Source organism: Vanellus vanellus, assembly GCF_965231255.1.
Source record: "Vanellus vanellus genome assembly, chromosome: 4".
Classification (NCBI taxonomy): Eukaryota; Metazoa; Chordata; class Aves; order Charadriiformes; family Charadriidae; genus Vanellus; species Vanellus vanellus.
The window spans coordinates 64,032,098-64,043,812 of NC_138909.1; the positions used below are offsets into that span (position 1 = coordinate 64,032,098).

The window sequence follows — 11,715 nt, forward strand, 5'->3', positions numbered from 1 at the left end:
AGCACTGGCCTATTTGGCTAAGTGGCAAAATTCTGTGAAGTAGCATGCCCTTGGAGAACAGCCACTATGTATGTCATCCCACTTGTAATTTTGTGATTATATTTGTGACAGACCAAAAAGTAAATATTTTCTAAATTAACCAATAGTTAAGATTTTTTCTTTATTTCCAGTATTAGTTTATTTTACTGTATTTGTGACTTTTTGTTACTTTTCTATGTAATAATGAAATAATTTTATAATCTCAAGTCTGTATGTGTTCCTTGCAGTATGTATTGCGTCAGGGACAAAAGTGGCACTATTTAATAGACTTCGATCCCAAACAGTTAGCACCAGATATTTGCACGTAGAAGGTGGTAATTTCCATGCCAGTTCACAACAGTGGGGAGCATTTTACATTCACCTCTGTAAGTAAAAAATGAAGCAATACATTTTTTTCACCTCCCTCCCTCCATCCCCACAAAAAATTCTTGTATTTTTTCCTCCATAGTAATTGCCTATACACAGATTTGTTTTGTTACTGAGTGTATATTTGATGTAACAGTGTGATATTAAATGTTCCTCCTATCGAGGAAAACAGTGATTAAAACAAATAATGTGAAAATTCCTGTTTCATGCAGTGGATGATGATGAATCAGAAGGAGAAGAATTCACAGTGAGAGACGGCTACATTCATTATGGGCAGACGGTCAAACTTGTATGCTCAGTTACTGGCATGGCACTCCCAAGACTGGTACAGTTTAATTTCTCCAATGCTGTAATTAATTTGTAGATGGCTACTTAGTGTAATTGAATAGCTGGGTTTGCATTGTTTACAACTTTTGGCTTTGTGTGAATACTTTTGGTAATACATGTTTTACGTGGAAAATGGCGTTCATTTTAGTAAAAGCATATTTTTATATCTGCAGATAATTCTGTAAGCAAAGGACATCTTGTAAACTAAGCATAGGGAATTTTTCAGAATTCGGACCTGCCAAAGTTGGTTAATCTGCAAGCTGTCCTTAAGAAAATGTCTATTTTGAAAACAGTAATGTAGGTCCCAGAGTAGCAAAATACTTTAAATGTTGATATTGAATAGATGAGTGGTCTTTGCAGCCAGTAGGACTATTCCATTTATTGAGTTCAGCACAGCTTTAACAGTGCTCTACTGATTTGAATCTGAAAGCACTTCTGTGTGCATCTAAGGATACATAATTATACCAATATCAGTTTGCAAAAGCATTTTTGTGCATTTATTAATACTGCCTGTTTTAAATATGGAACATTGGAAATGCCTTTGGAATAATTTTTTTTAGAAAGAGACAATTTCAGCACTTGTCTCTGACACAGATACAAAATTGATTATAATCAGAGGTTTGTGAAGCAAAAAAATTATTTTATTACTGGATACACAGTAATGGTTTATATAAATAAATTTAAGTATAATTACTCCTGTTTTGTGCTCTTAATGCCAGCCTAAGTGGAACTTTATGTGACTGATAATAAACAGTGCTTCATATGAGATCTTCTGTGAAACTGTGGTTTGTCAGCCCGTTACGGATTTCATACAAGGCTTTGCTAATTCCACTTTTAACTAGATACAGTTTTTAGGATGCACCAATGTAAAACCACCCTTCCCTGCAAGCAGGTTTTTGTTCCCCTTCCCAGACTTATTTTACAAGGACTGTAATGAGAAATTCTCTCTCAATATCAAACTTTAGCTAAAAAAGAAAATAGTCTGCTCAGAGTAAATGGTATAACATGATCATTTAAATAGATTTAAAAAAAAAAATTACATTATTTGATGGAAAAATTGAAATCTGTACTGATCTGGTTCGGTGCACATGAAATTCACTAAGAGGATCTCACTTTATTTGTGGGCTTCATGGTAGTGTTTTTTTACTGCTGAAAGGAGATGCCATCATTTATGATTCCAGAAAACTTATTTGTAGGTAGAAATAAATGAAAACAAATTGGGCTAAAGGTTCCTGTTTTGTTTGCTATTGGGAACGTTTGTCATGCTACCTACAAGATTGATTGAAGGTGGTGCGATTAAAAGGTAACTTGCAGACATTTTATAGGTTAATGCAAAGACCTTTGAAGAAACAAGTTAACCTTGAAACTTATATTGCTAATAATGCCATTTATTATCATTAGAAATCCCAGAGGACATGGTTGGCTTTCTGATTGTCGGCTTAGAAATCTTCAAGCACTTTGGCTGCTGCTTCTGCTGATGTTGCATAAATGAAGTATTAAACTTTTTTTCTAGAAGTTGAGTTAAAATTCCAAGCTACAGATTTCCACTGTCTGTAAGGGAATAACTTTTTTAATTTTTAAAAATAAATTAGTGTAACAGCTCTGAATTAAGCCAGCAGATATTTTTTCACTGAACTGCCAGATGTAAGGAACAATTGTTCTTTGCAGTTGTCTTTAAGTAATATTTAATGACCGACTATTGTTAAGATATGCTTATGATTGTTGTGTTTGCAAAACTGTACTTAAGGACATCTCAATACCTTTAAAGTAAATCCTTATTTTCAACTTTTTTCATTCAGCAACCAGACTGCCACAGAATGTTGTTGACGCTATCAATGGTGGAAGCTTCTGTAGAAATATATATTAATGCTCTTTTGTACCAGGAAATGGAACAAAAGTAGATTTTGCTGAAGCTTCAAGTTTCTTCCCCACTCTTATAGGAAAAAAGATAAAATAGACATGCATGCAGCACGTTGAAGCTATAGTACCGAGTGTCACTTCAATGTTGTGTTCTTGTTTCAAAAGCATTGAGAATTATTAATCTAATGTTGCTATTAAAACAGGAGGCATGGAAATTAAAAAAAAAAAAAGACCTTTCACTTCCTTTGCTAATAGTACATATGTAATCTCCAATGTAATGAAGTACAGAAATTTTCCTAAATATATATACATTTTTCATTCGCAGATAATTCGAAAAGTAGATAAACAAACAGCATTATTGGATGCAGATGATCCAGTATCGCAGCTCCATAAATGTGCATTTTACCTTAAAGACACTGAGAGAATGTATTTGTGCCTTTCCCAGGAGAGAATAATCCAATTTCAAGTGAGTTTTTTAAAATTATTTCAGTAGATGAGAAGCGTGGTTGTGATGTTTTCCTAAATATTCCCAAAATATGTATGAATGCTGGTTTCGCAGTTGTTTTTAATGTGAGTCTAATACTTTGTTTTGAAAAGACAGAGGATGGAAAGCAACAAACTTTATCTGCCCCTTTCCAAATCTGTTTTTCTTTCCTCATAACCTTTTTCCATGTCTGTCTAGTCAATGAATTTTATTTTCTCCAATGGAAGAAACGGAAATACACTAGAAACTTGTGCATGCAGTCGTGATACTGTGACTTAACATGTTGATATATGCCAGTGGAGTTTCTTGTGTCCATTTCTAGATTACAGCAAATAGGAAACGATACAGTTCATGATAGTCTTATTTCACAATGAACTTAACAGAGTTGCACTGTCTTGCTCTTGGCTAAGAGCATAAACAGACAGCTATGGCAGTTGGCCACAGTAATTTGTAAAGCCACAGAAATTAGATTTGTCTGTAGAGAATGTAGCTCTGTCAGCCTTGAAGTATTTGTTTCTCCAGCAGGTGGAGAAAAATATCCTTAGCAAGTTATTTTAACGTGAATAAACCCCTGGGGAGAGCTGTTTAAAAAAAAAAAAAAAAAAAAAAAACAAACAAACAAAAAAAAAAAAAAACCACAGGGTACAATTGTTCTGGCAGCTTATGCAATATGGTAACGAATTGTGGGTTTAGTCTCATGTGTATGTTGGCATGCTTTTAGCAGGCTTTCGACGTGGTAGTTCCCTCAGAGTAACAAGACTGTGACCAAGTTCAGGCCTACCTAAGTATTGCAATTTTCTTGAACGATCCAGGGCAGCTGAAATAGCAAAGGGTGTTGAGAGAGAATGCTGCGCTCTAGGAAGATGGCCACACTTGGGAAACAATTGGGACTTCCCTAGGAGAACAGCTGTAGCTTCTTGGGTAAGAAAGGTAGAAGTAGGAAAGGGGGAGGCTAACTTTTTAAAGATTTCCTTTAATTTAAAGGAAGGGACAAGGATTGGTAAAGGTTTGGTTGACTTCTATCCTGAATTGGGACAATAGAAAGAGAATATGAGAAGCTTTGTTCATATTTCAGGGTACTTATTCATGACTTGTGGCTCAGAAGGGACCAGATCTATTGGTACTACCCACAGCACATAGCAGAGATATATCTATCAATATACTTTCTTGTAAAGGAGAACAGACCTTTGTCAAGCTATGAAACAGGAATTGCAGTAACTCAGGATCAACCTTGCTATTTGGTCTTTCTTCAAGTACTTTATGGGAAGAGCTGAATGCAGAAGCAACTCTTGCTTCTCTGACAGCTGCCTTAGTTCTGCATCCTGGAATTGTCTGTGGGACTACCAGGACATCCTACCACTCTTGAGTTTCTGCAGCACTCGTGGAGCCCAATCTGATAAGAGCTCTGAACTTTCCACATGGGTAAGGCTTAGATAAAGGACAACCCACTATTCTGAATTCTTTTAGTGGAGTAGGTACCTGCTGCTTCTACTTGTTGAATAAAATTGGTTAAATTGCACATCAGGCTGTTACCAGTCTTTGGTAAGTGAAATCACTATGAAAGATAAACTCCTCCTATCAGTGGCAGGAGAGAAGTCCCATTTTATCTGTTTTGTTTTTTTTTTTTTTCCTTTGGACCAGAAGACCAAGACCAGAGGAACAGGAATGTGTAGCATCTTTCACCTGCCGCTCTTAAGCATTTACTGTTGCATACAGTTCCTATAGTAGTAGTCTAGACAGACTCTGGTCACTGTAAGAGAAGAAAAGGCAAAAAGCACAAAAATACGCAAACTTTACTTTAGGTTGACAAGTCTCTCTTGGATGAATGGAAATAGCCCAATATAGAGACCTTAGAGGCTTAAAGCAGAGAGGCTGTAAAAAGTCAGCAGGTCAGTGTGAACCTATAAAAGCCTTGAAATTCAGTTGCTGAAGTACCAGCCAGATCTCTCTTTAAAGATGCCCATGTATTCTGGAAAATACAGAAAGAATATAAATACTGCCTTACTGGATCAGAGCATAGTCTGTATCTGTGTCTAACAGCAGCTTAGAGGAAGCAGGCAGACCTGGTCACTTTATGCAGTCCAATGCAATTGTACTCTGCCAGCATCCACACTTCTTGTTTTAAGGGTTGTTAAAGGTTGCATCCCTGACTCCATCTTTTAGTATCATTTTGTAGATGTGCAGTCCATCAGTTTGATTCCTTTTTCTGCAGTATCCTGTGACAGAAGGTTCAAGAGGTTTTCTGTCCTCTGCATAGTAAACTTTTGCTCTATTGGTTTTGAATGATCTAATAGTTTGTGAGTGTTTCCAGGTTTGCAGTATTTAGTGAGCAACAGTTCTGCATTCACCTTACCCATCAACATCTTAATTTCTTATCTTCAAATTGGAGAGTGACAGTCTTTACAATTTCTTCTCATAAGGTCGCCAGCTTCTAGTTGCCTCTTCTGTACCTTTTCTTTTTTCACCCTGGCTTTCTTAGATGGGAAAATGAGAACTGCACGCAGTATGGCATAATTAAGTGAACAAAGGATTTACACTGGCAAAATAATACCTGATACCTTGTTCTCAATATTTTTTTCTGATGGTGTCCAACATTGTGTTGCCTCTCATGGCTGCCACTGCATATTGCGCTCATGATTTCAGAAAACTGTCAGTGGTCACTTCAGGATCCTGAGTTGTAACTACCATTTTCAAGTTCAGTATTCTATGGGCATCGTTTAGAGAACTTTTCTTTAGAAACCTCACTTTTATCTAAATTGAAGATCATTACCACTTTTTTGCACTCTGTTCATTTTGATGTCCTTCTGGACATAAAATCCTTGCAATTGGAACAGCATTTAACTACCTGGAAAACTTAGGATCATGCAGAAGTTTGAAGATTTGACTTTACCAGCACACTGGTGAGGATGTTGAGTAAAACTCATTGCAACAGCAGTCTCGGGGAGGGGAACTGCACTGTTGGCTTTTGTGCATTTTGAAAGGAGAATGACTGTTAAGTTCTACCTTTTGCTTTTTGATTTCCTTTAATTAGCTTTCTATTAAAAAAACCCAACTTTTTCTAATCCATTATAATTTCATTTCCTTAATATCCTTTGATACAGAGCTTTCTTGAGGGTTTTGGGGGGGTGGGGGGGGCAGGGTTAGTGGTATTTGATTGTTTGAGTTTTTTAAATCCAGTATATTCTGTTCCTTGGGTTCTTTTTGTCTGTGTCCTTGTTGTATTTACCGGTTCTTGGGGAATTCTGTCCTTTGTCTGTTAATGTTATGCAATTGTTTGTTTCCCATCCTGTCTCCATGTGAAGCCAGTCCATACATGAGGTACTAAGCGTGGTGTTAAGGCATTTCAGTCTTCCAGTGCTACCTCTTGAAACAGTTTAGTTATAAAAGGAAAGGAAGGACCAGTGGAAAAAAGTGCCTGGACGGTAAACTGCTGTACTTGGAAGTGACAAGGAGGAGTGCCTCTCCAGAAGAGAAATCATAATCTTTCAAGGATTTCTGTGACAGAAGGAGTAATGTGTTCCTGAAATGATTCTTGACACAGCAGGGCTTTTAGAACAAATTCTGTGATGTTTGCCTTCCACTTTGTGGCAGGGATTTAGCAGATCTGAAGAAGCCAGTCAAGGGTCTTGTACAGGGTCATTCATTTTAGATATCCATGGTTTTATTTGTCATGAAGTACGTCAGTCCATTCCAACAGGAATTGTAGTCAACCTGTAGGAAGTGTCACGCATCAAAATAGTATGCAACAGTTCCTCTTTTGAAGTTGGGCTGGTAATTTAGAAGCTCCCGGTGTTTCTAATAAAAATAACAGTTGAATCTTGAGCTTGGAAGGATCTGTAGTTACTATGCCTGCTGCGCACTTCCTTGCAAACTGTTTTCAGTGCTTTTTTACATGATCATATCAGAATGAAGGGATGCAGCTTTGATCTTAACTTTCTTTCATCCGAACTGGTAAACTCATGCTAATTGAAGTTTATCTAACAGTTCTGAAGAGCAAAGGTTATCGTTACATATGTAGATACCCTTTAAGCTTTATGGAAGAAAAAAGAATTTAGGTATTAAAATTAGAATTTTTGAGTCCCTTTTTTTTTTGTGCTCGTGTTTAACCTATACACAATTTCCTTATTGGTTGCTAGATGATGGAATTGTTCAGAGAGGCTTTTGTTGCCATTGTCAGTGTATTTTCTATCTGTATCTATGTAAGTATACTAATTTATTAATATTTAGTAATATTTACAAGGAGACAGTGAAAGTTTCTGACTAAATTGCAAGGTTGTCACTTCAGCTACTATCCCGTGTTTTTGCACAGACACTAAAATATAAGCTCGTGTTTTCCATCATTTTGTGGATGGTGAACTTCTCTCTAGAAAAAAAAACAATCTTGGCCAGATGTAAGTCATAACTAATGAAAAGTATTCTACTTCAGACTGTAGCTTTTTTAGTCACTTTGCATTAATAAAACGAGATCTATTTTAAAGTAGCTGCTTCTGGTTGCTGTAGTTTGTTGGTTAATGGCTATTGAATAGAGTTAACACTTTGAAAGGTGAACTAAAATAAAACCCAATAACAAAGAGAAAGTCGGAGAGGTGACAGTGTCATAGGTAAGTTACAGTGTTCTCACAAGTTTTAGTTTTCTACTAGTTTTCCTGAAATGTATGTGACTGTTTCTCTAGATCATTTTGTTAGAGGAAAACCATAAGGAAACATGTTTTTGAGATTGTTACTGGGTGAGTTGTTTTTTTACCTCTGTGACTTGGCAGATGAGTCTATAATTCAGATTTAAAACTTTTCTTTTTTTCTAAGGCCACTCCATGCCCAAAAGAACCAAATAAAGAAATGATTAATGATGGAGCTTCTTGGACAATCATTAGCACAGATAAAGCAGAATACACTTTTTACGAGGGGATGGGACCGGTCCATGCTCCAGTGACACCTGTGCCTGTTGTAGAAAGTCTTCAAGTAAGTTTATGTTATTTCAATTAACTCTTTTGTGTGAAATTATTTTTATCATACTGATTTAACCTTCATGGTACCTTTGTGGGATGCTGTAGGAAAACATTCTTACTATCTTTATAAATAGGAAAATTACTTTATGTTGCAATAATTTTTCTTACCTACATTTCAGAATACACGAGCCTATCCATCACAGGAATAATATTAATATTATTCTATATATTAAGAATTTCTTAAAATACTATGGTAGTGATGTCCTTAGGACTTCTACTTCTGTTTGATTATTTAGAAATCGATGTGGGCTCTTAAAACGGCCAATTATAGATCAAAGAGAGCCAGACTGAAACCTTATTAAGAAAATCAGCATTCTGCTTTGGAAAAACCTGAAGCTCTTCTAATATGTTCTCTGAAAGATTCTTTGCTCTTTGTTTTCAAAGACTTGTTGACTTCTAAGTAGCCATTATCAAAACTTAGAAGTTCCTTCAGGATATCAGATTAATTGGCAGTATCTTTTAGATGTTTTACGTCTTTACAGTTCAGTTGTGTAGGTCTGTTTCTTTCAGTTTTATCCAGCTGATAGAAACAGCACTGTTTACAGTTCTTGTATGCTGTGAAGAATTTTTTTTTCTGTTTTCTTCTGAGAGGGTGGTGTTTGTTTTTATTAATACATAATTTTTTGTGGATTTTCTTCTTTTTTCTATTCACTCTCTTTCCAGTTGAATGGTGGCGGGGATGTAGCAATGTTGGAACTTACAGGACAGAACTTCACTCCAAATTTACGTGTCTGGTTTGGGGATGTGGAAGCTGAAACCATGTACAGGTACAGTATTTCCTGCTACTTTTATGGTGATTGCATTTTACTGGATGCTTTGAAGAGTGTATACTTTCTGCCCTGCAGAAAGAGATCTGGGGGTGCTGGTTGACAAGGAGGCTCAATATGAGTCAGCAGTGTGTCCTGGCAGCCAAGAGAGCAAACTGCATCCAGCCGCTCAAAAGGGGTGATTATCCCACTGTATTTAGCATTGGTGCAGCCTCACCTTGAGTACAGTTCTGGGCTTCACAATTTAAGGAGGATGTTCAGGTACTTGAACATGTCCAGAGGAGGGCAACAAAACTGGTGGAAGGGCTGGAAGGCATGTCCTGTGAGGAGTGGCTGAGGACTTTGGGTTTGTCTAGTTTGGAGAAAAGGAGGCTGAGGGGCGACCTCATTGCTCTCTATGGCTTCCTGAGAAGGGGAAGTGGAGAGGGAGGTGCTGATCTCTTCTACCTGGTATCCAGGGATAGGACATGTGGGAATGGTTCAAAGCTGTGTCAGGGGAGGTTCAGACTTGACATTACGAACCATTTCTTCACCAGGAGGGCGGTCAAACACTGGAACAGGCTTCCTAGAGAGGTGGCTGATGCCCTAAGCCTGTCAGTGTTTGAGACATTTGAGCAATGCCCTTAATAACATGCTTTAACTTCTGGTCAGCCCTGAAGTCGTCAGGCAGCTGGGCTAGATGATCATTGTAGGTCCCCTCCAAATGAACTGTTCTGCTTTGTTTTATTCTTGAAGCTTAAGTTTTATTAAGCTCAGTTGACTCTCCTGTTTTTCAGATGTGCAGAGAGCATGCTATGTGTTGTTCCAGACATTTCCGCATTTCGAGAGGGTTGGAGGTGGGTCCGTCAGCCAGTCCAGGTTCCAGTAACTTTGGTCCGTAACGATGGCATAATTTACTCCACCAGCCTTACCTTTACATACACACCGGAACCAGGGCCACGACCACACTGCAGTGCTGCTGGAGCAATCCTCAGAGCCAACTCAAGCCTCATGGCTTCCAGTGAAACAAATACAAACAGCGAGGGAAGTTACACAAACGTCAGCACAAATCCAACCAATGTCACATCATCTACAGCAACTGTAGTTTCCTAACTACTGTTGTTTGTCTGGACTTTAACTGACTTCTAAGTGCTACATTCAAGAGAACTGAACAATTTTTGTGGTTTCATGGGAAAACACCGTTCCATTTTAGGTGATATTATTTGAACCTTGTTACCTGCAAGTGCTGATCTTAAATATAGAAGCCACAATAAAAAAAAAAAAAAAACATCCGAAACATAAGAACTCTATTGAAAATCTATTTTTCAGCTGGTTTTTTTTAATGGGCAAGAAACAAAAAATGTGGCTGGGATACATGTTGAGCAAACTAGAAAACATGAACACAACCTAGTTTTTATGGACCAAGGAACTTGTATAAGCTTTAGTATAAAAGGTACATTTTCACCATACCTTTTTTGTATCACAACATATAGTACACTTTTGTTACCAAATAGTTTATATTTTTTTTTCCTCTGAGCTTTTGCTCTGAAGTATATTCAGGTTCCAAGCCTGACCATGCTTGTATAATCTAATTACCATACTCTTCCAGTTTTAAAAAAATATATATATTTTTGGTCTGTGGCTGGAACTGTTCCTTTTTTTAAACTGAAGTCTTGTGACTTTTTATGAACTGAAATTGTTTTTATTTCAGCAAGTAGAACCTTGTAAAGGCCAGCATATTTTTTTTAAGATTATATGAAGTCTGTGCAAAAGCTTTAAAAAATGCCTCTGCCTTGCCTGCAATACATGCAATGTATGTTAACTTTAGTGCTCTGTTTTCAGTCATTGTTAATAGTTATTTCTGTTTTCCTTTTTTAAATATGTATTTATAGTGATAATTCATGAGGTTCTAACATTACATGAGTTTTTTTTAAAGTGGCATCTCAAGCAGTCATATTAATGATTGTTCGTGTCACAGGCATACGTTGGTGTTTTTGAAGAGTTGTTACTGGGTTACTCCCCCTCTTCCTTGCTCAGTCATATTGCATCTGAAAATGTTTCAGGATCTGTTCAGGTTTTTCTAATCTTGTACATAATTTGTATTAAGTGTAAGTTAAATGTTTTATTTCGAAAGTGGAATGTTCCCAATGACTTCATTTGGCAGCATGTCTTCTGTCTTGTTGGCATGTAACTAAAATACCATGAGAAGTATGTGCTATAAATGGGATCGGTAGGTGATGCCCTTCATCACTTGAGAATCACAACAAGCATGTTTTTCTTCATACTGTTCAGTAAATTAGGCCAGACTTTGGTGTAACACTTGTATTGAGAACGTGCTTTCATTGTGAAGTGATCATACCATGATAACTAGAAGTAAATTTTATTACTTAGAACTGGGCAAATAGAAAATCGTAAAAGCACTATGAAGATGTCAACTCCTCCCATCCTTATTTCCTGTGGGTTTCTTTTTCCCTGACAACAGCTTGTGCAACATTCAAGTCTTCTCTCCATCATAAATTCAAGGCTCATTTGCACTTTGACTTTGTTGGTTGTTGCATTTGTTTTTCATTTTGACTTTGCCATGTTTTGTCCCTCCTTGTAGACCTGCCTGCTTCATTTGTATTTGAAAGTGTACCCCGGTAGTTCATTTGTAGTCACAGAATTAGGCATAGACTCATAGGACAAGTTCTGATAGTTTGATCTTCCTCTTTAAAAGCCAAAATACAAATTTTATGGTGTGTTCAGCCTTTTCTGTACCCTGAAGCAAGAGCCACAACTGCTGTGTAAATGTGAACCTGTGGCTTCCTATGGTGCGTTGCTTACAAGCTTATCTGTTGACAGTTTTCATAAGGTTTTTATTTCTGACCACTTATTCCAGTTTGGACAC

At 37.1% G+C, this 11,715-nt stretch overlaps 1 protein-coding gene across 1 annotated transcript in view; it reads left to right on the forward strand.

The window, feature by feature from the left end:
- Positions 1–11,016, forward strand: part of RBPJ (recombination signal binding protein for immunoglobulin kappa J region) — a 59,005-nt gene extending 47,989 nt beyond the window's left edge. Inside the window, exons 6-11 of the mRNA XM_082482853.1 lie at positions 267–404; positions 618–730; positions 2,918–3,058; positions 7,880–8,035; positions 8,746–8,849; positions 9,626–11,016. Coding sequence (XP_082338979.1) covers positions 267–404; positions 618–730; positions 2,918–3,058; positions 7,880–8,035; positions 8,746–8,849; positions 9,626–9,941 — 968 coding nt within the window. The 3' untranslated portion in view covers positions 9,942–11,016. The remainder of the gene's footprint in view (positions 1–266; positions 405–617; positions 731–2,917; positions 3,059–7,879; positions 8,036–8,745; positions 8,850–9,625) is intronic.
- The last annotated feature ends 699 nt before the right edge of the window (positions 11,017–11,715 follow it).